This window comes from Vanellus vanellus (assembly GCF_965231255.1).
Source record: "Vanellus vanellus genome assembly, chromosome: 6".
Classification (NCBI taxonomy): Eukaryota; Metazoa; Chordata; class Aves; order Charadriiformes; family Charadriidae; genus Vanellus; species Vanellus vanellus.
The window spans coordinates 28,509,787-28,535,094 of record NC_138911.1 but is presented as its reverse complement, the minus strand read 5'-3'; the positions used below and the strand labels follow the sequence as shown (position 1 = coordinate 28,535,094).

General features: G+C 60.4%; 1 protein-coding gene across 1 annotated transcript; it reads left to right on the top strand.

Annotated features, from left to right (window-relative positions):
• Window positions 1-1,380: 1,380 nt before the first annotated feature.
• Window positions 1,381-25,294, top strand: MAPK8IP1 (mitogen-activated protein kinase 8 interacting protein 1; the record flags this gene model as incomplete). Its single annotated transcript, XM_082485565.1, has 12 exons — window positions 1,381-1,466; window positions 8,915-9,020; window positions 15,977-16,210; window positions 19,943-20,024; window positions 20,245-21,120; window positions 21,754-21,829; window positions 22,288-22,460; window positions 22,752-22,861; window positions 23,007-23,126; window positions 24,142-24,212; window positions 24,520-24,618; window positions 25,077-25,294. The coding sequence occupies 12 exons, from the start codon at window positions 1,381-1,383 to the stop codon at window positions 25,147-25,149; spliced, it is 2,106 nt and encodes a 701-aa protein (XP_082341691.1). The 3' UTR covers window positions 25,150-25,294.
• Between the last annotated feature and the right edge of the window lie 14 nt (window positions 25,295-25,308).

Genomic DNA, 25,308 nt, shown 5'->3' with positions numbered 1-25,308 from the left:
AAGACAGTACAGTCTGTGTATCCAAACTGCAAAGGGGACACCCACTCCCCATCAGGAGGCTGCCCCAGGGGTACCTGTATGCAGTGACCCTGTGGGTGTGTGCTTGTTTCCATGCTGGCCCAGGAGTAACATCTCTTTTGAGTTTGTCTGGCAGGAGATCAAGACTCCTGAGGGAGAGCAGGGCTGTGTGCCTTGGAGGGCTCTGCTTGCTCTTCTCTGGAGGAGCAGCTGACGTCCTGGGTCTTGGCCAAGAACTAATACCATTGCCTCAATGACAGTCAACACCGTGGTTTGAGAAACGCTGATGGGATTGGCTGTATCTTTAAAGTTTGACCTGCTAAAGCAGTGCCACCCACCCTGTCCAGGACTGTCCCAGACAGTAACCAGGAGCAAGGTGGGCATGCAGGGAATACAAAAAGTTCTCCTGTTCAGGTACAGAAGTGGCCTTGGGACCAAAAAATACTGATGCTATGCACAGAAGTGCACAGCACGACCTGTATGGGTTTATGACATAGCTGACAAAGCATGGGAAGGAGAGAGGCAGGGGAGAGAAACCTGCTTCCTGGGACACAGCTGGATGCAAGAGTGGGTCTGCCTCTTCTGGGAGAGACCTGCGACCTCGATATGTGGGGGTTTCCCCCCCCCCCCTTGTGCCTGCAGAACATGTGTAAGCTGCTCCTTTAATTCCCCTCGCTATGCTTGGAGCCCTGGCAAGCTTCAACAGGGGCAGGGTTTGTGCTGGGGCTGCCAGACCTGTTGCCAACCCAGCGCTGCAAACCTGCGGTGGGTGGGAAAGCGCAGCCTCATTTTTTTAGCTGCTATTCCTCCAGCCTCCAGGCATGTCCCCGCTGGGGGGGAGACCCTTGGGAATCGGCCCTGTGTGTTCAGCCCTTCGCCCTGAGCTGCTGCCTGCCCGCTCTGCCGGCCCCGCTCCTGGGGTGGCTCCCCCGGCCCCCTCTGGGGCTGCTGCCGCCACCTGCAGGCACATCTGGCTGGGGGGCCGCTGCCTCTAGCTGCGGGCACAGCTGGGGGGGAGTCGGTCCAGCTGCGGGCACAGCTGCCCCACCGGGGCCAGCGTTTCCCGGTGTCCGGGCAGTGTGCGGGGTGTCACCTCCGAGTTGGGGTGTCGCCTCCAGCTGCCGCCGCATCTGTCCTGCAGCTGCCGCCGGGGGCCGCGGGAAGGAGCCCCTGGGCTGCGTCCCCGCTGTCCCTCACACACACACACACACACACCCCTCACCGATGTCGTTCCCCCCCTCCGCCCCCGGCGGCAGGTATGTCCCTCCCCACCGGCACCGCCAGCATCCCCCTCCCTCCATCCCTCCTTCCCTGCCTCCCTCCCTCCCGCCCGCCCTCCGCCTGCATGGAGAGAGCCACAGAATGGCGGAGCGAGAGAAAGGAGCCGCATCCCCGCCCGCCTCCTCCCCCTTCCTGGGGCTGCACCTCGCCTCGCCCCCCAATTTCAGGTACCGGCTGCACCCCACCACCCCCCAGCACCGCGACCCCCGCGGGGCTACCTCTACCCCCACCCCGGGCAGCGCTCCCCATCTGCTGCAGCCCCCCCCCCCGCACCACACCGCCGCGCCGGGCCCCCGCTTCATCCAGCAATTTTGCCTCCTCCCTGCGCATCCCTTCGGCCCCCCCACCCCACATATCCCTTCTGCCCCCCCCGCGCCGGGCACCGCTGACCCCCCACCCCACACATCACTCTTCCCCTCCCCCCATCCCCCCATCGCTGCTTCAGCCTGCCCACCCCATATGTTGCTTCAGCCCCCCCCAAGCCTATGTGGGCCCTCACCTATATACCATTTCAGCTCCCACCAGCCCCCTGCTTGGCCCCCTCCAAACCCACCAGCCTCCTTATCTGCCTTGTCTCCTCTTCAAACACCTCTTCCTCAGAAAAAAAAATATGTTTCGTGTCTTTCCCCACCCCCAGGAAAGCCTTTTTTCTAGCCCTTTCCTAGAAATCCCAGGTGCTCCCACTTCCTTCCCACCCCTGTGAAACAGGAACCCCAAGTGAGAAAGGTGGGAGAGTGCCAGAATTGATCCTCTGGGCAGTACTAAGCGCTCCCATCGATTTGGGATGCAGGGGGCTGTCTCTCCTCCGAAACCCAGCGAGGCTGCTCATGGGGACTTCCGATGGCACGGGCCAGGCCAGGGATGGCCGTAGGTGCTGACCTGCGGGGGCTGGGGTCTTCGGAGCCTCCGGTGCCTCCCGAGGGCTCTGGGATGGGGATGCTCTGGGCGGGTAAGGGATCTCTGGTACCGCCTGTGGCCGCGGTGCCCGGCGTTGCTTGCTTGCCATCCGGGGGAGGCTGCCTGCTTCTGGCAGCCGTGCTGTCGGCAGCCATTGCTCTCTGCTTGCCTCTGGCACCCAGGGGTGCTGCGGGGGGGAGCTGGCTGAGAAGGGGGTGATCGGTACCGGCTGCTTTGTGTGGTGAGATTTTTGGGGAGGGAGAGGAGGGGCTGGTGCGCTCTTGGGGCCACAGCTGAGCTCGTGCCTACCTCTGGCAGGCCGCAGCCCCCGAGGCTTGGGGACCAGCAGGTTCCTGTGAGGAAGCCGGTAGGTGCAGCTGAACTATGGTGGTGTCCAGCCAATTTATCCTTGAAGGGGTCCTCAGCTCCCGAACCCCCTTTGCCAGGTGGCTCCGGGGCTTGGGCAGCCGCCTCCTATCGCAGCGCTGCCAGTGAGAGCTGCTGGGAGCTGTTGCAACATGGCTGGGTAAACCCTGCAAATCGAGCGATTAAACGCTGCCTCTGGAAATGTCCACCATGGAGAAGGGGCTTGGCCACTGAGCCAGGGGATGGAGGCTGAGCTGCCGAGCAGCTCTGGGCATGTGAGAGGGTTGGGCTGGCTACCTGGTGCTCTCCTGGATGCACCGGATGTCCCCTGGGCATATTCCTGCTCCCCAGCAAACAGCGATGCCCCGGGAGGGAGAACGATGTGCTGCTCCTTGCTGTGCCTCAGACCTTCGGAAAGGGAGCCCAGCTGCCCCAGGGAGGAACCGGCCTCCGTGGGGGAGGCTGTGCAGCCACAGGGGAGTTGGGGCAGGAGCGCGAGATCTTCCCCGGGCACCAAGCTCGGGGTGTGAGCCTTGAAGTAGAAGGAGATGCAGTGATGTCCCTGAGCCGTGGAGCAGGGTCTTGGCAGACCAGAGGCGCCATTGTGGTGGGGAGTGGTGTGCGAGGAGGGAGCCCTGCTTGTGGAACCTTTCTGACCTGGGTTACGTGGAGCAGCTTCGGTTGTGCCTGTCCCAGCTCCGGTGTCCCCACCGTGGGGGCTCAGCGAGGGTCCATCCCCCGTGGCCGAGCTGGAGCAGGCAACAATGAGCACATCTCAGGGTGACGGATCAGCCCATGGCTGGCGGCGAGGGCCTGGGTGAGCCCTGCCCTCTGCCCGCAGGATGATGTGTTTCAGCTTTTCTGCCCGTTGGAGACTGCTCTTCCAGCTCCCTGAGCAGTAGCGCACAGGCTTACGTCTTAAGTGATCAGGTGGCTCAAATCGAGAAAGGACTTGGTCCAGGGTGGCAAGCAGCCTGAGGGACTGGGCTCTGAAGCCCTGGAGAGGCTAGGGATGGTGATCCGGCAGGTCCTTGTTGCCAGTTATGGTTTGGTGTTGTCTGAGAAGAGGTGGGAGAGGATGGTGAGGTCAGCCCTCCTTTAACCAGGAGGACCTACGAGATGGCTCTCACCATGACAAGAAAAACAGCATTTTAGGAGACAGAAATAAAAAAGTTGTTTCATCCAGCCTCCCCATTGTCTTTAAGCCTCCCAAAGCCTCGCGGTCGGGGCTGTGCCCTGCTGGAGCTCCTTAGCATCTTTCTCTGGGACATGGTGTTGCAGCTCTGCACCCTGCCAAGAAGCTTTGCCAATGCTTCGGGCCAAGCTTTCCTGTGAGGGGCTCTCTGGGGCCTCTCTTGGGCTGGAGGTCCCTCTGCCCAGTATAAGAGGGGCAGGGAGAGCTGGTATGACTGGGATGTAGCTGGGTATGAGGCCCTGCAGCGCTCCCTGCTGCCCCCAGGAGTGTGGCTCTGATGTAGCCGGGACCTGGGGAGTCAGTGATCTCCTCTATCTCCATCTGGTTTCCCTAATAAAAGCAAAGAGCATTCACCGAGTTGCTGGGGCAGGAAGGCTCCTAGGGAAGGAAACCCTTAGGGAGTTATTTGCACGGGTCAGGAAAGGGGGAACTACCCCGCTTCTCAAGGAGCTCTGTGGGAAATCACAGCCCTTTCCCATACTGTTGCCAGGGCCTCAGGAGAGGAGGAAGTCTCTGGGGGAAAGAGACCCGTCCATCTCCTCGGGAAGTTCAAAGCACCTTCAGGCTGAGGCAAAAATCAATCCTAGCGCTAAGGGTTGTTTTATGTGTTTGCCATGCTCATCTGGAGCCATCTGAAGAGCCTGTTTGGAGGCAATGAGCTGAGCGTCAGAGTGGGGCTACCTGTCTTCTTGTGAGGGGGAGACAAAAGAGCTGTCTTCCTCTGATGGAGAGAGAGAGGCGCCTTCTCCTCGGTTCAAATAAAAGAGTTTCTGTGGCTCTTGCGATGCAACAAAAAAAAAAAAAAACAGGGCCAGCCAAATGTAGGATAGTACTTTCTTTCCCACTGATGCTGGTTATGGGACTTCGGCACAGCGCTGCCTGGGAGCAGAGTATCGGAGTATGGCCCAGGCAGCCGGGCTTGTTGGAGCCCCCAGCTCCATCACGCCCTGGAGCCCTCGCCAAGTCCCCACGTGGGAAATCCTGTGCGGCGGCAGCATGCTGTGGAAGAGATTGCTGTAAGTGCCCTTTTCCCTGGCAGGGGATGGAGATGAGGGAGCAGCTAGGCTTGATTTATAAAGCTGTTATTAGGGCTGTGATCCCTCTCTCGCAGTTCCTGGGTGTCCTGAGTTTATCAGTTCTTGTGGATTCAGCAGGGCTGCCAGCCGCCGGATGCCTCTCGGCGTGTCCTTCAGGGGAGCACCCATAACCTCTGCAGACACAGGGCTCGCCTGCTCTCACGGCCAGGGGGCAACTTCCCACGTACCTGCGACACGCAGGTGGCACCCATATGCCTCCGCTGCTGCTGGTGGGAAGGGAATTTGGCCAAAATACTTGTGTGGGTCCTGCTCAGACTTTTACTGCCAATGATGGAGCTGAGGGGAGCGAGAGCTGTTTCGTTTTCCTGGTATTTTTAGCCTCTTTGAGAAGCAAGAGAGAAAGGCAGGGGTGTTTCCAGCACAGTGAGCTGGGGAGTACACCAGAGAGCCTTTCTCTTATCTCCTAGGAAGTCCTGGAGCATCCATGTGAGAGGAGAAAAGGGCAGGAGTAATACGGAGATAGAGATTTCGTTATTCATTGCATTAAGCAAGGATGTTTCCAGCAGACGAGGTGCCTCCAGGCAGAGCTGATAGGGAAGATGGAGCCCTGGATACCATTATCGGGGATCTGAGAGACAATAAACACAGTGTCACGAGTGACATTCGCCAGTGGCACGGCACTAGTGGGGTGAGAGCCAGCATCAGCAAAGTGTTCCAGGCCACCCAGTGAGCTGGGCTCCTGCGAACATCACCCACTTTAACCTGGCCAGGGGCAAAACTGGGTCCCAAGGAGCCAGCAGTGCTGGTCAGGCTGGTGGGAGATGCACCCATTGCTCATCAGCCCCTGGGTTGGGGGGCCAAGGAGAGCTTCTGGGGGGGCTGCTGGCCTCGGGGCAGGAGGGCAGTGCTGCAGCTGGTGGGGAGGGGGATGCCCTGGCCCCATCTGGAAATCAGGGTGGGCGCCTCTTTCCCAGAGCTGCTTTGGCTCCATCCTGATGGGTTGAGGGGTGAACTGCACCGTGGAGGCTCATGGTCTGTGGCACGCCAGAGGGCAGCAAGCGGCTCCGACAGGCTCCAAGAGGCCTGGGGGTGATGGAGGATTATCCCAGGCCACTAGGCCAAGAGTTTGTCAGCAACGCCTGGGGGCCTCTCCTGGGAAAGGCCCTTATTTCGTTCGGCAGCAGAAGAGGGGTGGGAGCTGGCAGAGCAGCTCACCAGGTATTTCTCTGGCCCTTCACGGGGGTTAGAGGTTGGGGAAGCTCAGGGATGGCCCTGCCTGAGGCGGGAGCGGGGCTGGGGGTCAGGTAGGGGCAGACGGGGAAGGGACAGTGCTCCCGGCACTGCTGTGAGCCGGCTGGGCTCGCCCCTTGGGGAAGGTGCTCCTCTTGCTTCCCTCCGCTTCGGGAATGTGGCCGGCCGCAATGCTGGTCCTGCTGTGCTGGAGATGCTCCGGCCTTTGCATCGGTGAGCTGGCCCCGCTCTCCCTGGCAAGAAGCCGGACGGATGCTCCAGTCTCCTGCAGGAAGGGATCCCGTCGCTGCAGCGGGGCAGAGATGGGCAGAGCCCCTCATCCCTGGCTCGGGCAGCGATGCTGCAAGGGCAGGAGGAGGAGGAGGAGGCGGAAGCCGGGTGGTGCGGGCATCTGTGCCGGGGTAAGCAGATCCCCCGTGCCCGCTGCGGGTGCTGGGGAGCAGGCGCTGGAGCAGGACCAGGAGCCGGGCTGGCTGGCTGGCAGGCGGAGGCAGTCAGCATCCCCAGCAGAGTGCAGGGACTTGGCACTGGCTCAGCTGGGGAGGTGATTTTTTTTTTTTTTTTTAATTTTTTTTTTCCCCTCCAGGACAGCTGATTCCATCTATTTTTAATGAGCTCCCCCCCAGGTTGCGCAGTGAGGAGACAGAACAGCGCCGGCAGCCACAGACTGCGCCGGGGCAGGCGGAGGGGCAAGCGGGGTGCCTCGGGGCTCGGCTGCCATCTCCCTCATTCCTCCTCGCCCCGGGGCCCTGGGGGTCTTTTTTGGGGGCAGGAGCACGTCCCCCAGGGAAGGGGGGTCCTCCTCAATGCAGCTGCCCTTGAAAATGGAGTCGAGCACCGAGGAGGAGAGCTGGCTGGAAGATCAGTGGGAGAAATGGTAGGGGACCGGCCGGGCTTTGGAGAGGGAGGGGGCCGTCCTGCGTGCATACAGGGGACGAGGGGCAGCGCCTTGCCCTTGGCCACATCAGCCTTCTCTGCGAGCGGTGGCTGCAGGACAGGACCAAACTTGGCACCCAGTTGAGCCTGAAGTTTTCCCGGCTGCGCAGGGAGCCGGGCGCCAGAGAGGCAAATGTGGCCGGCCGCATCCCGGCAGGGACGGTGCTGGATGCCTGCGCAGCGTCTCCCCGTCCCCGAGAGCATGGGCAGGGCTGGCTGTCCCCCTCCCAGAGAGGGGGGCACTGCCACCCACCCCGGCTGCTCCTGCAGAGCCGGGGAGCCCCTGCCAGCCCCCTTGGCAATGTGTCGCCTCTGAGCAGGACCCCATGGTACCCACTGTGCTCCTGCACCATGGCGGGTGGAGGCCCCGAGCATTAGCGGCTGATGGTGTCCCACCCTGGCGACCCGCGTAACCGGAGAAGAAATCAATTTGTGCTTTGAAGGCTCATCATGAGCCTCCTGCTCCGCGTTCCCTCCCTCTGGTGGGCAGCAGCAGGATATGGCCGGGGGGGAGGGGGTGGTGTCTGGACACCCCACTCTGTGCTGAAGGCTGCGTCTGTGTCCCCCCGATATGTCTTGTGGGGGCTGTCCCCATGGGCACAGCTGTTCCTGGCCACCTCCACCGCTGGCGGGGTCCTCGGAAATGCAGAGGGGAGATGCCACTTCCCCCATGGGGTTCTCCTGCTCCTTCTGTCCCACCAGGGGCTGGGGCAAGGGAGGTGTTGCCCCTCCATGGCTCTGGCTTGGTGCCATGGCATGGGGTGTCCCAAGGCGTGCGAGCGATGCTTAAAACGAGGGTGGGAGCTCTGCAGGTCATAAAATACCCTTCTCCTTCCTTCTCCGCTGGTGAGGACCAAGCCGAAGAGGGGTGATGGGCTCAGTGTGGGGCTTCCACCCGAGCATCTCCCAGCCCGAGGAGCTGGGAGCAAGTGGAAATGGCAGCATGTAAAGCAGTGCCCATGGCCTCTCCAGACAAAACTCGTGGAGGGGCTGAGTTGGTTGGCAGAGGAGTTTCAGGCTGGGCTTTTTTATTTACCCCCGTGGTAATGAATAAGCGAGAGGAGCATCCATTCCACCTCGGAGAAATGTTTTCACGCACACAAGTCAGGAGTGCCTCGCCGTTCCCCTGGGGACACAGGCAAGCACACAAGGAGCCCGCTCGTCAGCACGTTTCCAGCCGCTAAAAGGATATCTCTGTAAACTTTTTGAAGGGGTGTAATGATCCTGTGGGGTTGACGGCCCTAAGGGACCGCTGAGGCCACGCAGGTGGGGTCAGCAGTACTGATGGCCAATGGCCACGGGGATGCCCACAGTCACCCCAGGGAGTGATTTTGGCACAGAGGGGAATCGCTGCCCTCTCTTACTGCAGGACATCGCTCCCAGCCGTGGCACGGGGGCAGGTCGTGCGAAGGCCACCGGGTTTGCCGTGCTTGCAAGGTCTGTGGGTCTTGATGTGGTCACCTGTCCCAGTAGGTCCATCCTCCAGCTGTGCCCTGCCAGGACCTCCAGCCCTTTCCTTCCCTGTAATCCCAGCCTTTGCCCTGCTGGGTGTCTGTGCCCAGCTGGGACAACCTCAGAGCCTCCCTGGGATGATGGGAGCAGAACCTTCTGGGGACACCCGGCTGTGCCATCTGTCCTGTCCTCTCCCGACCTGCATATCCCCTCTGGCTTCAGTCAGGCAGAGGCTGGTTTGGGGTACGCTCCTCCTGCCTGCCCACAGCCGTGGACCACACCGAGCCCAGCCTTACGGTGGGGACAGACCCATCCCCTGCAGAAAGAGTCCCTTTTCCAGTCTTTCTCCCCAGTAAAGACTGAGAGAGCCTCTCCCAGGGCAGGTGGTGCTGCTCCCCTGCCCGCAGGCAGCGTGCCACCCGTGCACCTTCCTGCCCGCCGCCTGTGCACTGGGTGACTGCGCCGTCTCCTCTCCCTCCAGGCTCACCCACGACATCAGCCTCGAGGAGTTTGAGGATGAAGACCTCTCCGAGATCACCGATGAGTGTGGAATCAGCCTGCACTGCAAGGAGAGCCTGGCCACCCGGGTAAGCGCCATGGGGACATGGAGGGGGATGGGGACAGGCAGGTCCCCAGGCCAGTGATGCTTCCTTAATGTACCCATTGCCACGGCCCCGATTCCCTCTGCTCAGCAGTGCCTTCTCCTCACTGCAGCACAGCACAGGCCCTTTCTGACCCAGCCAAACCCAGGGGACAAAAAAACATCTCGGAGCTGGTGCCTTTTTGTCCCCACTCTGCTGGAAGAGTTTGAGTTCTTTCTTCAGGGATGAGCCCAAGGGTTTGGGAGCATCTAGGGGCATGTCCCCGATTTGAGAGGGATGGCCCACGAGTCTCTGGCACTTGATGGGCATCCTCGGGGGAGCGAGGACACATGCGAGGTGGCAGCGAGTGTCCTCCACAGGCTGTGCCTCCTGCCCCGACATGCGTCCCTGGACCTGCAGGTGCAGCCGGGCTGGCACGGTGAGAGACCTCTGCTGCTCACCTGAGGCGTTGCTTGTGGCTGCCTTCGGCAGAAGCCATCCTCAGGTGTTTTGGAAGTGGGAGACCTGGTGTGCCAGTGAAAAGGGGATGGAGGAAGCGGCTCCAACCCCAGCAGGCAGCGGGTGAAAAAAAAATGGGAGCCATGAAGCCTGTGCAGATGCTGCAGGTGGGTCTCCCATCTGCCCTAAGCACCCCGGGGCACACTTTGGAGACCCCAATGGGGTTTGTACCACTATTTGAACTGCCAGAGAAAGCCACAGGGCAGAAATGTGGAGATAAACAGAATTATGTTGGATTTGGAAATATGCAGGGAGTCTGTGTTTTGCCAACGTGTTTCATGCTAAAGGGATGCAAATGCTGGAGGAGCAACCAAACCATTTGAGAATAATTTCATCCGTCAGGAGAAATATTTCCTCTGCAAAACGGTTAAAGACCCAGCGAGAAGGGGAAAGGCAGAGGAATCTGTCGCAGATTTAAAATTAGAAAGTGAGTTTGTGGTGCTGGGAATCCCTTGTTGCAGGCAGGAGGATACAGACAGACCTCATGCTGGGAGGTGAAGGTGTCCTGCTGTGCTCCCTGGTCTAATTCAGGATCTTCCCGGCAGAAATTCGGCTACTCCCAGACATGGGGCTGCTGTTCCACCTCTCTGCTCCGGCCGCAGCCCCCTGCCATTCTGGGATGTTATAGCCAGGGAAGGATGGGGAAAGCCCGGGCTCATGGGCTGTGTGTGCCAAAGGAAGGAGGGATAACGCTGGAGGCAAAACCAACGACAAACTCGGTGGTGGGTGTCTGGGAGGACACAGCAAGAGTGAGGGCAGGAGCTTGGGAAGATCCTCCTGCCTGCAATAGGTGAGGCAGGCAGGGGCTGTGAGTATGTTGCTGGACATTTCCCATTAGCCATCCCAATTCTCCGCTGCTGGTAGCACCACCAAGCTCTTAGGACAGGATTTTATTTTCTTTACGGCATGCCAGCCCTTGGCTGAGGTTTGGCAGGGAGGGTAAGGGGGGGGGGGGGGGAGGGATGGACTTGCAGCTCAACTGCTGCAGCCTGTACTTGAGGTTGAGGAAAACCAGATTGCTTCGCCCCTTTAAAACAGTTTACTGAGGGGTTTCTGCTCCTCTACGCTGCGATGAAGGGACCTGACCCTCGGCAGAGGGTTTGCTGGGGCTCCGGCAGCGAGCGCTGTGCCTTCCTTTGTGGAGCTGCCCAACCGCCCGGCTGCACTGAGAGTCTGCCGGGGTGGGAGGGGGGCGTGAGGCTGTCCCCGGAAAAGCAATGGGCTATTCATAAGCACAGCAAAGGAACAAGCCTACCACTTCTCAGGAAAAAAAAAAAAACAACTTGCTAAAAATATGTCCAAATGGTTTATATGGGACATGGAGGATTGCCCGAGGAGCAGAACCAAGAGCGGTGACAGCAACAGTGGCGAGAGGGGCTTTTTCAATCCCAAACAGCGAAGGTGAGAGCCAGGGAGCTTTCCAGCCCGATTGCCGTCCAGAGGGAGCTCGGGGCGACGGGGTTGCGGGATCTGCCTGATGGAAGCAGCCGGGCCCAGAGGGAGCAGCTTGGCCGGGTCTGCGTGCGGCGCGGAGGGCAGCAAATCAGTGATGACCCACGGCCGGCGTCAGCCAGCTAATTGCATCACGTGGGGACGGCTGGCTTGGCAAGTCAGCCCGACGCCGGGGTTGGGGCCGGGGGGGTACCCTGCGCTGATGCCCTGCCTGCGATGAGCTCCCGGTGCTGGTACTGCAGAGCCATCCGTGCCGCGTAGGATGGAGGGTTGTCCCTGGTCGCCCGCGCAACACCGGGCAACTGGTGAAAGTCTGGTGATGGAGCGAGGGGTGTGAGGTGAGAGCGAGCTGCCTGCTTGCCAGCTCACAGCGGAGCACAGAGCCACAGGGAAGGGGGATACAGAGGTTCTGGGGAGCGCGGTGAGCTGTGGGGCTGGGGGCATCCAGCCCCTCCGAGCTTCCCGACCCAGCAGCGAGTCTTCCGAGAGATGGGCAGGCGCAGTAATTGCCCCAGGGGCGAGCAGGAAAGCACCGGGACAGAGCAAGGGACAGACACTGCCGGAGGGCTGGGAAGGTGGCTGCTGGATGGGGACGGCTGGTGACCTTGGTGAGGTGGGGGTCTGGGCAGAGCCGCTCGGCAGCAAAACCCCGTGGCAGGAACGCGTGGCCATTGCGGAAGTCAATGCTCAAACAGAGGTGGGGTTTGGTTTTTTTTTTTCGGTCCCGGAAAAACAAAGATGACTTCACTGTGGGCTATTTTAGCAGCTTTCCAGAAATAGTGGCTTAGACATGCAGAAACTGTGAGGAGGCGTAGACTGATGTTTGTGCAAGAGGGAACGCTGTACACCGACAAGGACTGTGCCTCGTGGACGGGAGACCACATACTAAGAATGGGGTATAATCCCAAGTGCGGCTGAAAAAACTTTAATTTCAACAAGAAGGCCCAGGTGAACGAAAACCGGGAGCAGAGCGAGGGGTTGACTGGGGAGAGGGCTCAGCGGAGGAGCGGAGCTGCCTTTAGGGCTGTTGAGTGGCAGGGCAGGAGGCTGGCTGGGGAGGAGTGGGTGCCGACAGGGCGGGGGAAGCCACCCCTGCCTCGCAAATGGCAGTGATCGGACGCGTTGAGAGGAGTGGTTGGAACAGGAGCACCAGGCCTTTGCTTTGGGTTTGGGCTTGGTTTGGTTGCTTGGAAATCTGGGGTGATGGTCCCTGGTTTCAGCAAGATGGATCCCGGCAACGACCAGGCTGCGGTTAATAAAGGCTCGGTGCCTCATCTGTATTCCAGGGACTGCAGAAAACGGTTAATGCAGGAATGAAAAAAAAAAAAAAGTAAAAAAATAAGAAATACTTTTCTTGGAAATACCCTCAAGCACAAGAACAAGTGCCCAAAGGAAGAGAGCACATATAGGGCTGCGCTGAGCCTTCGTGGTCTGCATTAAAAGGGCTGAACCAGCCATGAAGATACAGATATGTGGAGAAAAAAATACCAAAACACTTTGGTTTTCTGGAATAATAAGACTGCTGAAAATGCCGAGCTTCCTCTTGGTGTTCACCGCCACTGATCCGGAGTGCTGCTGGCAGCAGCCGCCCCTGGAAGGCCAACGGGACCCACTGCAAAGGGGGAAGCAGCTGCCACGAGTCGGCCAACCTGCTGATCTGGGGACTGGCGGGGAGCTGGCTCCATGGGCTGGGACCAAAGGATGCAGCAGCAAGGAGGCTGCCTAGTCCAGGTGGCTTTTCAAAGGCTGTCCCGTGAAGGTCCCTCTGTGGTCCATTGCCAGCTGTGGCTGCACCAGGCTGGGGGCAGACAGGCTTCTCCTGGCACTGTGAATCATAGAATGGTTTAGGTTGGAAAAGACCTTGAAGATGATGATCTTCAAGTTCCAACCCCCCTGCCACGGGCAGGGACACCTCCCACTAGACCAGGTTGCTCAAAGCCCCATCCAGCCTGGCCTTAAACACCTCCAGGGATGGGGCATCCACAACTTCTCTGGGCAACCTGTTCCAGTCCCTCACCACCCTCACAGTGAAAAATTTCTTCCTAATATCTAATCTAAATCTACCTTCTTCCAGTTTGAAGCCAGGAGCAAAGCAGTCACAGCCAGGTGGTAGGGAGAGGGGCCACGGTTGTCCCCTCTGCTTGGCAAGTCCCACTTGCTTCCCCATTCTGGTAAAAAAATGAAGGTTTTGTCACTCCTCCTCCAACAGGGAAAGCTGCAGGGGTAGAGGAGCAGGAAAGCCTTTTGTCTGCTTGACCATAGCAGGCATGGACCAGGGACACTCAAGCAACATCTGGCATATCACCCTGCTCCCCTCTCAAGAGCCGTTCATTCCCAGGGAAGTGAACAGCATCTGTCCCTTCCCGGGGTCTACGGCAGCCCCCATGCAGGCAGTTCCCCTGGGACCCGTGCACCACAGCATCAGGACCATCAGAGACCAGTTGCTGGACTCTGGGACTTCTTGCCATTGATGCAGCACCATGTGGGTGAGAGGTATCAGCAGCAGGAGTGCACCAGCGTTGCAGCCATCCCAGGGACAGATCTGTAATGGCGGTGTGAGCCTCCCCGTGACTGCACCAAGGTCCAGGTGTGCATCTTGTGTACATCCCACTGCAGGATTCAGGCACTGGTACTGCCCTCCCACATGTCCTAATCCCTCCCACAGGCCGAAGAGACTTTGGGAGGTCACCTCACCATCACATCTGTGTTGATGCGTGACCGTACTCAGGCTGCCCTTAGGTTACATGAATTTGTTCCTAGAGGGCTCCCGAGGCAGCCTGTTCCGGTGGAGCAGTGTCCTTCCAGTTAGAAAGACTTCCCAACATCTAGTCCCTGCCCTCGCTTTGCAGATCACCACAGGTCCCACTCAGCTGGTAAGGCGATCTATTGCTGTGTGGTTTCAAAAATTGCTTCATTGTGCTACAGTCCATTAATAAGTACCTGCAGCGGCTGTAGTTTCCTCCTGGCTATTGAACCTGGAATGGTACATCCCTCGTAAGGCACACTTTTCTTCAAAACAAGTACTGTTTTGCTTTTCTGCATCCTTCCGGGACTCTCCCTCCTCTGTGAGTTTTCCGAGCGATTGCTACAGCTACAGGATTACTGAGGCAGCATCATTAGCAGTCTGGGTTGAACCTCAGCAGCTGACTCGAACACACCTACCTTGGCTAGGAATAGTCTATTTAGCTGGCATTTCCTCCCCAGTTCCTTTTCCTTGCTAAAATCCATGTGATTTGCCAGATGCAACTGGTGGGGTTCTGCCATGGAAACAGGGAACTTGTTGTCTGAAGGCTAACATTAAAAACAAGGGAGTTAAATGTTTAAAACCTTGAGAGGATGGTTTTTGGTGGCAGTGCTTCTCCAGGTGCTCACCCGGTGCCTGCCAGGACTGCAGTCGGGACACTGGGGTGAAATGGTCCCCGTGAGAGGGGTCGTACTGTGCCTGCAGCAGGCGGAGCCCTGCCTGTGATGGCTTTAGTCTGACAGTTTAGGAGCCGGTAGCAGTGAGAGCTCTTGGAGGGGCTGCCAGAGCTGCTGGGGCTGTTTCTTCTCCCATGGCTCAAGGGGCATCCTCCGTGCAGCTGGAGACATGGATAGCATCGGCTGCAAAAAAACGCCCTTCCCCACCTCTGCCCGCTGATGAGCTTTCCAGTCACCCCAAACAGCTGATAACACAGGGAATTCAATTTGCTAATGCCGAGTTGCAGCCTTTATCGCTGGCTGCAGCAACCTATGCATGCGCAAGCTCCGGTTACTGCAAGGAAGGTGGCTTGGGAAGGAAACCACTGACCTTTAAACACCTGCAGTCGCGTGGGGACATCGGTGCCTCTTCGCCCAGCAACACAGCCACGAGGACATCCGCTCCTCACAGCCCTCACGGGTCATAGTGGCCACCTTGCTCCAAGGGTGCAAGGGCAAAGAGTGGTGCTGCTCCCGGCCAGAGCACAGCCACCACCAGTGGGTGACTGGAAAGCCAACGCCGGGCTGGTGGCTTGGCAGGCATCCCTTCCGCACGGCTTCACATCACAATATGTGCAAATGCAGGGTGTGTGAGAAGAGGCTTGTTCAGCGTCAAGGTGAGGAGACCGAGGGGGATGTAACTGCTGTCCCCAGCTGCCTAATGGGCGTTACAGGGAAGAAGGAGCCTGACGCCTTTCAGAGGAGTGCAGTGAAAATTTCAGCCCTGTAGATAGCAGTAGTAGTGGTGTAGCACCAGCACCAGTGCCCAAAGTGGTGGTGGTTTCTCCATCCATGAGAATATTCAACCATGATGGGCAAGGTCCTAAGCGACCTGCTCCAGGCAGGGGGTGGAGCAAACCGCCAACCAAAATAATCGCATGCTTGTGTGAGTCCCAGTTGCCAGCACAGGAGCCAAGAAAGGGCACAGTCTGCCCTGGGAGGAAGAGTCATAGAACAGCCCAGGTTGAAAGGGACCTTGAGAGATCACCTGGTCCAACCTTTTGTGGGAGAGGGCACCCAGATGAGACATCTAGCACCCTGTCCAGTTGTGTCTTGAAAACCTACAGTGACGGGAACTCCACCACGTCCCTGGGGAGGCAGTTCCAGCGAATGATTGTTCTCACAGTAAAAAAAAAAAAAAGAAAAAATAGTCCTTGTTATGTCGGGGCGAAACCTGGGCCTGCACATCGGTGCACTGGGTGGTGAACCTGACGGTGACACGGCACCTGCCGGGAACGAGGTGACGGGGGTACCCCATCCCCAGGGACGGATGCTGCCTCCCCCCCGCCTGCCTGGGGCGGGGGGAGGCGAGGAGGGGAGGGGGCGCGGTGCTTCCCGGCGGCGGGAATAACATCCCTGCCCCTTTAAAAGGAAGAAGCCGCCCGGGCACCGATGCGGCTGCACCGGTGCCGGCTCCCCCCCCTCCCCCCGCCGCCTCCCCCCCTTCCCCGGGCCCCGGCGGGAGGCGCGGCGGCTGCCGGCCCGCCCGCCCGCCCTCCCGGTGGCCTGATCGCGGCCGCTAATCCCGGCAGGGCCATGTGAGCCGGGCGGGCGGCGGGGCCCGGGCGGCGGGCGGCGGGGAGGCGAGCCGGCTGCAGGCGGAGATGCTCCAGCTCGACCTCATCGACGCGGCGGGGGAAGCGCCGGCCGAGGAGCAGACGGCGCCCGAACCGCTGCAGAAAGAACCCCCCGCCGGGACCACGGATGTCTACAGGCCGAAGCGACCCACAACTCTCAACCTCTTCCCGCAGGTGCCTCGCAGCCAGGTGAGGCCGGGGGGGACGGCGATGGGGGGGGGGGGGGGGGGACGACACACGACACGAACAGAGCGGGGCGGGGGGGTCCAGGAGGAGGAGGGATGCTCGCGCCGCCGGGGGGCTTTTGTCTCGGAGGGATGAAAGGATGGAGAGAGGGAGGGATGGCGAGGAGAGGCTCCGCTGCCCCTCCCCGCGATGCCCTCGGGGGTTCCCGCCCGCCGCCGCCCGCATCCCCGGGCCGGGCGCGGCGCTGGCTCGGTCCCTACTGCGGAGCCGGGAGCGGTCTGCGGGCCCGGGAGGCACCGGGAGGTGGGGGGAGGACACGGGGATGTGTCGCCCTTTCGCCCCGCCGAGCCCCTGCAGGCTGTGCCCCCCTGCCCGGGCACCACGCTTGGTGGGGGCGGGGGGGCGGCTTAGGTGGGTCGTTCTTCCATCCCCCGTGGTGAGGGAACAGGCCAGGACGGGGCATCAGCGTGGTAGGGCTGAGCTGTGCCCCCAGCAGAGCCCGTGGGGCAGGGGCAAGGTGGGAGCGGGGAAGGGACCCCGTGGGGATGGAAAGCAAATGAGGCATGGCATCCCAAACGCGTGAATGAGCCATCACGGGACCGGGCACCACGCCATGGGGCCGGCAAACCCATGGTGGCACCACTGGCCAACAGCAGTGCCAGCCCCAGGGCAGGATGGTGACGCCAGGTGCCCCGTGCCCAGCAGTGGGGACTCGGCGGCCTCCGCTCCTGCACGGCGGCACCCGGCAAAAGAGGCATTAATGTCAGCACCGCGTGCAAAATTTGAGAGACAGAACGACAACGCCCAAAATGGTGGCCGGGAGGATGAGGGGGTTCTGTTGTCTCACTTGCTCCCGGATTTTGCACAAGGTTTTGGTTAGATTTCCCCAAGACTGCCTGTCCCAAGCAGCCCCGGAGTTGCTGTTGTCCCCAGGCTGGGTGGCGTTTTGGTGCCCCACACGCTGGCCCTCTGAGCGCTGACCAGAGTCCCTTTGCCCCATCTCTCCTGCAAACTTCAAACCCATGCGAGATGCGCGACGCGCAGGGCTATTTTTGCCACCCTCCCGCGTTCAGCCATGCCTTCTGCCAAGTAGGAGGATTTTCGTCGCGGTGACGTTCGGCTGAGGAGCATGAAATGAGAGGCAGGTGTCCCTGTGGGTGACAGATGGGGAGTAGTCGGAGCTGGGTGTCACCAGCCCAGCACCGGCAGCTGATGCCAGCTCTGTGCCTGAGGCCACGGGTGGGAGGAGGAGGAGGAGGAGGAGGAGGAAGGCACAGAGCCAGGATGGGCGCCCTCGGGGCAGCTGGCACCAGGGACAAAGGCAGTAGGGCTGGGGAGGGGGGGGGAGACCCACCAAGCATAATGGACAAGGGGACAGCAGCAGCCTTGTCCCACCCTGTGCGGGTTCCCCAGGAGCAAAGTGGCACGTGATGGGGGACAGCAGGGCCCCCCTCCCAGGCAGCCAGTCCGAACCAGTGTCCAGGGGTAGCAGCAGGCCTGCAGAGAGGGATTTTTATGGGGGAAGGTTGCATAGATGGTGGACTGGGGAGGGGGAGCTGACGGTCACCCAGCAGGGGGATGCTGGAGGCTGTGGGGCCACAAGCATGGCTGGAGCTGAGGACATGGGGAACAGGAGGTGGGGGTTTTGCAGCAGCGGGAGCCCAGAGTCAGGGGGGAAGGGGGCACAGGGCTGGGGCATGGCTGGCCGGGGAAGGCAGCGCTGTCGGTGGCATCTAGCAAGAAGCGGGAGAAGTGCCAGAGGCAGGCTGGCTGTAAGGTGCTTGGGGTGCCTCTTCTGGATGCCCACCTCTGACCAAAGGTGGGCAGGTACCCCTGCCCACATGTGGTGCCCCGAGGAGAGGACAGGGTGCAGGGCATCCCTTGGGGATCAGCCTAAGATCTGCCTCCACCTGTGCCAGACCCTCCTGCACCCTCCCGGCCTGCCCAGCTCCCTCCTCCTGCAGTTGGTCAGAAGAGGGACTGTGGCCACGTGTCCTCTCTTGAATGCCCAGCTGGGCTGCCCTTCTGTGCCTCCAGCCTCCTCGTGCTGGGCAGGCTGTGCATGGACAGGGCACCTGCTCCAGCTTCTCCTTGTGGGTCCAGGAGCTTACTTGGTGATGTTTTGGTTGCTGCTGGGTTCTCTGTGAGAGTCATCCCATGTAGGTGGCTGAGATGGGATGAGAGGAGAATCCCCGGCTTCCCAGGAGGGGAAGAAATAGCTGCTGGGACTGGCTAGGTTCATCCTCGAAGACCTTGTGAGTACCCCTCTGCCCTGGCCGGGCATTACAGACCCCGGAGTGCCCTGGCCCTGCGGGATGGGTGGGCTCTGCCTGCTGCATTGCTGCCTCCCGTGCTGGTCTGGGCAGCCAGGCTGGCTCGCGTGCTGGCCCCATGGTAGTCTGTACGCAGAGGCCGTCGCTGCGGCAGCTCGCCTGGCCCGTGTCCCGGCCCATCGTGTCCCTGGGAAAGGCAAGCAAGGACGTGCCGTTATTTGCCTTGGCACAGGAGGGGCTGGCAGAGGCCACACTGGGAGGTCGCCGAAGAAGCCCCGTGGCGGGGGTCTCCTCCCCTCCCCAGGCAGCGGCAGGGGTCTGGCAGCCGTGGTTCAGCAGCGTACGACTCGGCGGAGTCAGGGCAAAGGCTGGCTTCGTGTCGGTGGAGAAGCAAAGCGAGGACGGGGCAGCTCCTGCGCTGCTGGTAATAGCTGCAGGCTGGTGATAAGGCCGTGAGAAAATCCAGGGAGTCCCAGTGGGGCTTAGTACTTGAGGAAAAAAACCTAACGGTGTGGAAAATGCCACTGCTGCAGCTGGGGGAGAAGCACCCCTGCAGAAATGGGCAGGGAGGACTTGTCCCTCACCTGCAGGAGAGCCCTTGTTAGAGGGGGAATGGTGGCCTTTGAGACACCGGGGGGCTCCTCTCCCAGCCCTGCAGACGAGACCGCTGTGGTTCCCTGTCCCTGGGTCTGGCAGTGAGGCTAAAGCGCATGTTCCCCTGGGCACACACGCGTGTGCACACGTGTGGCCGGCCACCCAGGGCAGGGCACAGCACCCACAGAAACTCGCCTGAGCACATGAGGCACGGGTGGTCCGATCCTGCCTTGCCTCTCCAGCTCAGCAGAATTGAAGTCTGCTAGTGGACTATATATATGTGTGTGTGTGTGTGTGTGTGTGTGTGTGCATGTAGAGACATGTATCTGTACATATACGTGTGTGTGCATATGTATACCCCTATAAACACCCAATCCGGATGACTGCAGTAGCAGGTGTCAGTCTAGCCAGTAGCTGGCTCCCAACTGGGCAGCACCACATCCCCTGGCCCTTGGGACTTCCCCCATTTAATGACGTTGGGTGGTTTGAAGGTAAGCAGGGCCCGCAGTATGGGAGCCCAGCATGCCCACCCGGCCCACGTGGGCTCAGGTCTTGAATTTTTGGCTTGGGACCATCCAGCCATGGGCTCCTGCATCCAAGTCACCCCGGAGGTGGACGAGTACACCCATCCAGGCCAGGCTGGCTGGCTCCTTGCCCATCCTGCTTCAGCCACCCAGCCAGCTCTCGCAGCAGCGGCGTGGTGAGATGTGGGGCTGGCGAGGGGGGGTCCCCCAAAGCATCGCGTGCCCGAGGAGGCAGGGGGAGCCAAGCAGGGCGCTGCAAACCCGGGGAGGGATGGGTGCTGCCACTGCTGTGCCACACACTGTTTACTGTTTGGGCTACAAGGCAGCTTTGTTGTTCTTCTCAGGACACTCTGAATAACAACTCTCTGGGGAAAAAGCACAGTTGGCAGGAGCGGGTGTCCCGGTCGTCGTCCCCTCTGAAAACGGGTGAGTGCTTGGGTTGTTGGCCAGGGGCAGATCCTTGCACCCTTTCGTGGCTCTTGGGAGCCTGGGGCAAGTGGTGAGAGAGCAGGAGGTTGGGAGAGATATCTCACATGGATGCAGGGTGAATGTCCATCTGGAGCCTAGGTGGCATCCCTGGCCACCTTCCCTGGCAGGGAGCATCACCCTCTGCGGGGCTGTCATTGCTGCTCTCCTCCCCCTCCAGGTGAGCAGACCCCTCCCCACGACCACGTTTGCCTGAGTGATGAGGTCAATCACCAAAACAGCACAACTTCCACCAAAGACCGGGGCACATCCACGGAGAGCCCGTGCCGGCGCACGGCAGCCACTCAAATGGCACCTGCCTGCGTTGCCTCATCCCGGCCACCTGAGAAGCACCAGTCCACCAGCCGGCCCCCACCACACGGCGCCAGCGTGGTGGTGGTGACAACGAGGGGCCCTGAGGCCCACCGGGACCGCATCCGCTACCAGACGGATGTGAGGCTGGAAGCCACAGAGGAGATCTACCTGACACCCGTACAGAAGAACTCAGACCCCTTGGAGACCGACAAGCCGTTCCTGTCTCAGTCCAGTGAGAATCGCATGTCCATCAGCTCTGACATCGACACCTCTGGCTATTCGGCCGTGGCGGGGAAAACCAACCCCTCCATCAGCGAGGAGGACGAGGTGCTGGACTACATGTCCTCCCCTGACAAGACGAACCTGCCCAGGGCCTCTTGCGGTGGTGGGAGCGGTGGCTCCCGACCAGGGCACAACCTTCAGAGAGCCTCAGTGAGTTCGGATACCAGCGCCCTCTCCTACGACTCGGTCAAGTACACACTGGTGGTGGATGAGAACGTGCAGCTGGAGCTAGTCAGCCTCAAGCAGTGCTACTCAGGCTACAGTGACGAGAGTGATTCGGCCACCGTCTATGACAACTGTGTCTCCTCGCCCTACGAGTCGGCCATCGGTGAGGAGTATGAGGAGGATGCACTGAAGCGTGACTCGGTCTGCCTCTCCGAGGACTCCACCCCCGAGGCGGACATCCACTTCTCCAAGAAGTTCCTCAACGTCTTCATGAGCGGCCGGGCACGCTCCTCCAGTGAGTGCTGGACGCTGGGGAGAGATGGGCTGGTGGCTGCCTGCCTGACCCTCATACAAGGCTGAGGGCATGCTCAGGAGATGGAAAGCCACCAGCAGACACGAGCCCCAGCTCTGCTTGCTGAAGCCTGTGGCTTTGTCCCTGGTGGCCAGATAGGCATGGGGAGGCTTGGAAAAGCCTTGTGAGCTGCAGGCGGGGGTGGCTGGAGGTGTTTCAGGCTGCTTGTTTGGCTAGCCCGAGGTATGGCCATCCTGAGGGGGAGGCTGAGTAGTCTCACAGGGTAAGAGCATCCCTTCTGAAGTGCCAACCTCCTCCCCGAGGCCAGTGGAGCACCAGGGCTGGTGGCATGCCCCACTAGGCAGGGCTTCCAGCAATGCGGCTGGTCCCACAGTGCTGGTGATGCCAGCTGTCACAGCTGTGCAGGTTGGAGCGGGGAGGTCGTGGTCCCAGCAGGGACCGCTGGGCACCAGTGCAGTGGCTGTAGCTGTGCCTTCTTCTCCTGTGGCACCACATGGCTTTGCCTTGGCCAAGCCATCCCCAGGAGCCTCAGCAGCCTGCCCAGCCCATGCCCTTCCCTCAGCTCTGGTGCTGACCCCTCAACGCTGAGATGTCCCCCTCTGCCTTCATCCCCAGGTGCTGAGTCCTTCGGGTTGTTCTCCTGTGTGATCAACGGGGAGGAGCAGGAGCAGACCCACCGCGCTGTCTTTAGGTGAGCTTGCAGGTGCGAGCGGTGCCCTGAGCCTCTCGCAGAGGAAAGCCAGTGCTGCCCTCCCACCATGGTGGGGCCGGCCCAAGCCCCAGTGTTTCCAGCTTTTGAGAAGCCCTAGGGACCAAACAACTCCCCATAGCTTGTGCCCTGCCCAGGACCAACATCTGCCCAGGCTGCTGCAGGGGTGATACCTCTGAGGGCAGCTGAGATCTCTGGGGAGCAGCATGGGTGGTGCAATAGGGGTCCTCTTGCCTTAGGTGCCATGGCACTGCTGCCTTTTGAGCCTAAATCTGCTCAGATGCTTTATTCAGCATCTCAGGTCCCTGTGGCTAATTACACCTGCCAGGTGCCTGCCTGGGCCAGTGGCCAGTTTTGTGTTGCCCCCTGACCCAGCAGTGTGCCGGTGAGAAGGCCACCAGCGTTGCTGGCCGGCCAGGTGCTAGTGCCTCCCTGCCCAGGTTTGTGCCTCGCCATGCGGATGAGCTGGAGCTGGAGGTGGACGATCCTTTGCTGGTGGAGGTGCAGGCAGAAGATTATTGGTACGAAGCGTACAACATGCGGACGGGCAACCGGGGCATTTTTCCTGCCTACTATGCTATCGAAGTCACCAAGGACCCAGACCACGTAACAGGTACTAAGCCTCTGCACGCAGCCTGCTGATGTCCCCCAGCTTGCGTCCACCTCCTCTCGACTTAGAAGAGCCTGATGCTGAGCGGGGGGACGGAGGGAGGACCAAGCTGGGCACCTGGCAGGGAGCGATGGGCAGCTTCTGATGGGGTCCCGGGAGCTGGTACCTGGCGCTGTGGGAAGACTTCCCTGGGCAGGGAAACATGCAGGGGTGGGAATATGGAGTGGGGAGGTGGATCTCAGCCCACGCTCCCAGTCTTCGGAGATGATCCCCACCGCGTGCTCCCTCTTCCAGCTCTGGCCAAGAGCAGCGACTGGGTGGACCAGTTTCGGGTGAAGTTCCTCGGCTCGGTGCAGGTTCCCTATCACAAGGGCAACGACGTGCTGTGCGCGGCCATGCAGAAGGTAGTGTCCCACCCCACCCCTGGGAGCAGGAGCGCCTGCTCCTCCTGGCAGCAGGGCAGAGCCTTGGTGGGGAAGAGAAGGGAAAGGGTGAGCCAACATCACTGCTCACAAGTGCCAGGGCTTTGTCTCTGTCTTCCCCCCCCAGATTGCCACCACGCGCCGCCTCACTGTGCACTTTAACCCACCCTCCAGCTGCGTCCTGGAGATCAGCGTGCGTGGGGTCAAGATTGCCGTGAAAGCCGATGACTCCAAGGAGCACAGCAAGGTAGTGCCTGGCTCCCTGCTCGTCTTGACGCTTCCCCGGCTGCTGGCTAATGGCCCCTGTGCTACGGGTCCTGTCTGCATTTGAAAATGGAGGGCCTCCACCCTATGTCTGAGGGTGTGAGAAACACCGTCAGTGAGGTCGTAGGTAGGCCACCTCACGCTGGCCCACCCCACGGGCTCCCAGCTTTGGGCCATATCACCGGCTGATGGCCTCGCAGCTGCCGAGTGCATCGCTGTGCTGGGATGCTGTGAGCTGAGCTGTACCGGTAATCTGTCAGCTTCTCCTAAACCTTTCTGCTACTATTTTGAGTGGTGTCCTCCAGATCTGCCCTGTAATCTCTTTAGCTGGCTATGGCAGGCTGCTGATTGGCGTTCCGCATAAGTAGCCTAGCAAAACACGGGGAGATGCTGAGCAGAGGCAAGCGAGGGCTTTGCAGTGAGCCTTTGGGAAACCTCCCCTGCAGCTGGGGGGGCTGGAGTAGTTGGTGGCCACCGGTGCTGTGGCAGGGAGCTGGGCTTGGGGCTTCTGCAAGGCTTGCCTGTAACTAGAGGGTGCCATCAACGAGGTTGCTCTTTGCACTTGTATAAATAAGTTCTCATTTCTGGCTGCGACCTTTTGAACACCCAGCTTTGAATGGCTGACAGTTCTAAGTTATCCATTCACCTTCTATCTGCTGGTATTTCCAAGAGCCTTTTCAGCGAGGGAGAAGGGCTGTGTGCGCTGGGCAAACAGCAGCACTGACCCTAACCCAGGGCTTCTAGGGAAACCCTGCGGGAGCTGTGGGAGGTGGAGGCAGCCGTGGTGGGAGCCGGCAGGCCTACCTGGAAGATCACCCTGGGCGCAGGTGCTTGGGGTTGCCCTAAAACTGCTGCTGGAAGCAGCTCAGGATCGGGTTCCAGTTTATTTCACCGCCAAGTCCACACATGCATTTCCAGGGGCCATAGTCCAGCTGCCCTGTAGGGGCGGTGGGCAGGAAAGCTTTGACGGTTCCTCTCTCTCTCTTTCCCCCCCCCAGGTAAACAAGTGTAGCCATTTTTTCCAGCTGAAGAACATTTCCTTCTGTGGGTACCATCCAAAGAACAACAAGTGAGTAGTAAGGAGTTGCGGAGCGGCTCTCAACACCAGCAGCTTGGCACAGGGCCTTTGTTGCCTTCCTGCTCCCAGAGGGTGGCATGGTTGGGGCCAGGAAGGGTTCCTCTTCCCCTTTAAGCCCTGCGCTGCAGCCTTTGGATGGAAATTACATCCCACCTCTGGGCATGGCCTGCAGGAACTGGTGGCCACTGGGTTTTGGGTGGGGGGCTGCAGGTCCCAAATTCCTGTGCCCAAGGGGATGCTGGGGTACCCGTGCCTGCTTGTCTGCCTGTTCAGTCTCACCCACTCCCTCTGCCCTCAGATATTTTGGTTTCATCACCAAGCACCCCGCTGACCACAGATTTGCCTGCCATGTCTTCGTCTCGGAGGAGTCCACAAAGCCACTGGCAGAGTCTGTAGGGTGAGTCCTGGCTGGGTGGGGAGGGAGGCACTTGCTCCCGAAGGGCAGGAGGAAGGAGGCAGCCGGGCTGGCTCCTGCCATCTCCCCATAGGTGTGGGGCTTGGACCTGGCCCCAGGCTGGCACCTCTTCCCGCAAGCAGGAGGTTTGGGGCGAAAGCCAGGGCTGACAGGGCTGTGGGCAGCCTATTCCTGACAGCACTGGAACAAGTCCCAGCACAAGGCTTTCACAGGCAGATGGCTGAAAGTCATGCGCTGAGCGGGGGATCAGAGGAAGGATGGAGACCCTGCAGCTCTGATGGCAGCTCTGGGTGTTAACACAGGAGGGGGCCAGGGGGGGCTGCAGGGTTGGAGGGTCAAACTGGCTGCAGGGTAGGGAGGGAAGGTGAGAAGGGAAGCAGGGCGCCGTAAATGCCTTGTGGGGAGGACGCTGCTCAGCTTTGCCTGGTGCTGTGTTGCAGGAGGGCTTTTCAGCAGTTCTACAAGGAGTATGTGGAGTACACGTGCCCCACGGAGGACATCTACCTGGAGTAGGGGCTGGCACAGGTGCCTCCTGCACAGCCAGGGCTGCAGTCTCGCCCCTTCCTCGTGTCGTGCATGGACAAGAGCCGCTTTGAGCCTGGAGGAGGAGGGGGCCCAGGGCAGGGCTCCCCGGGGCACGGAGCGCCGCCTCTTTTCGTGACTCCCCTTCCT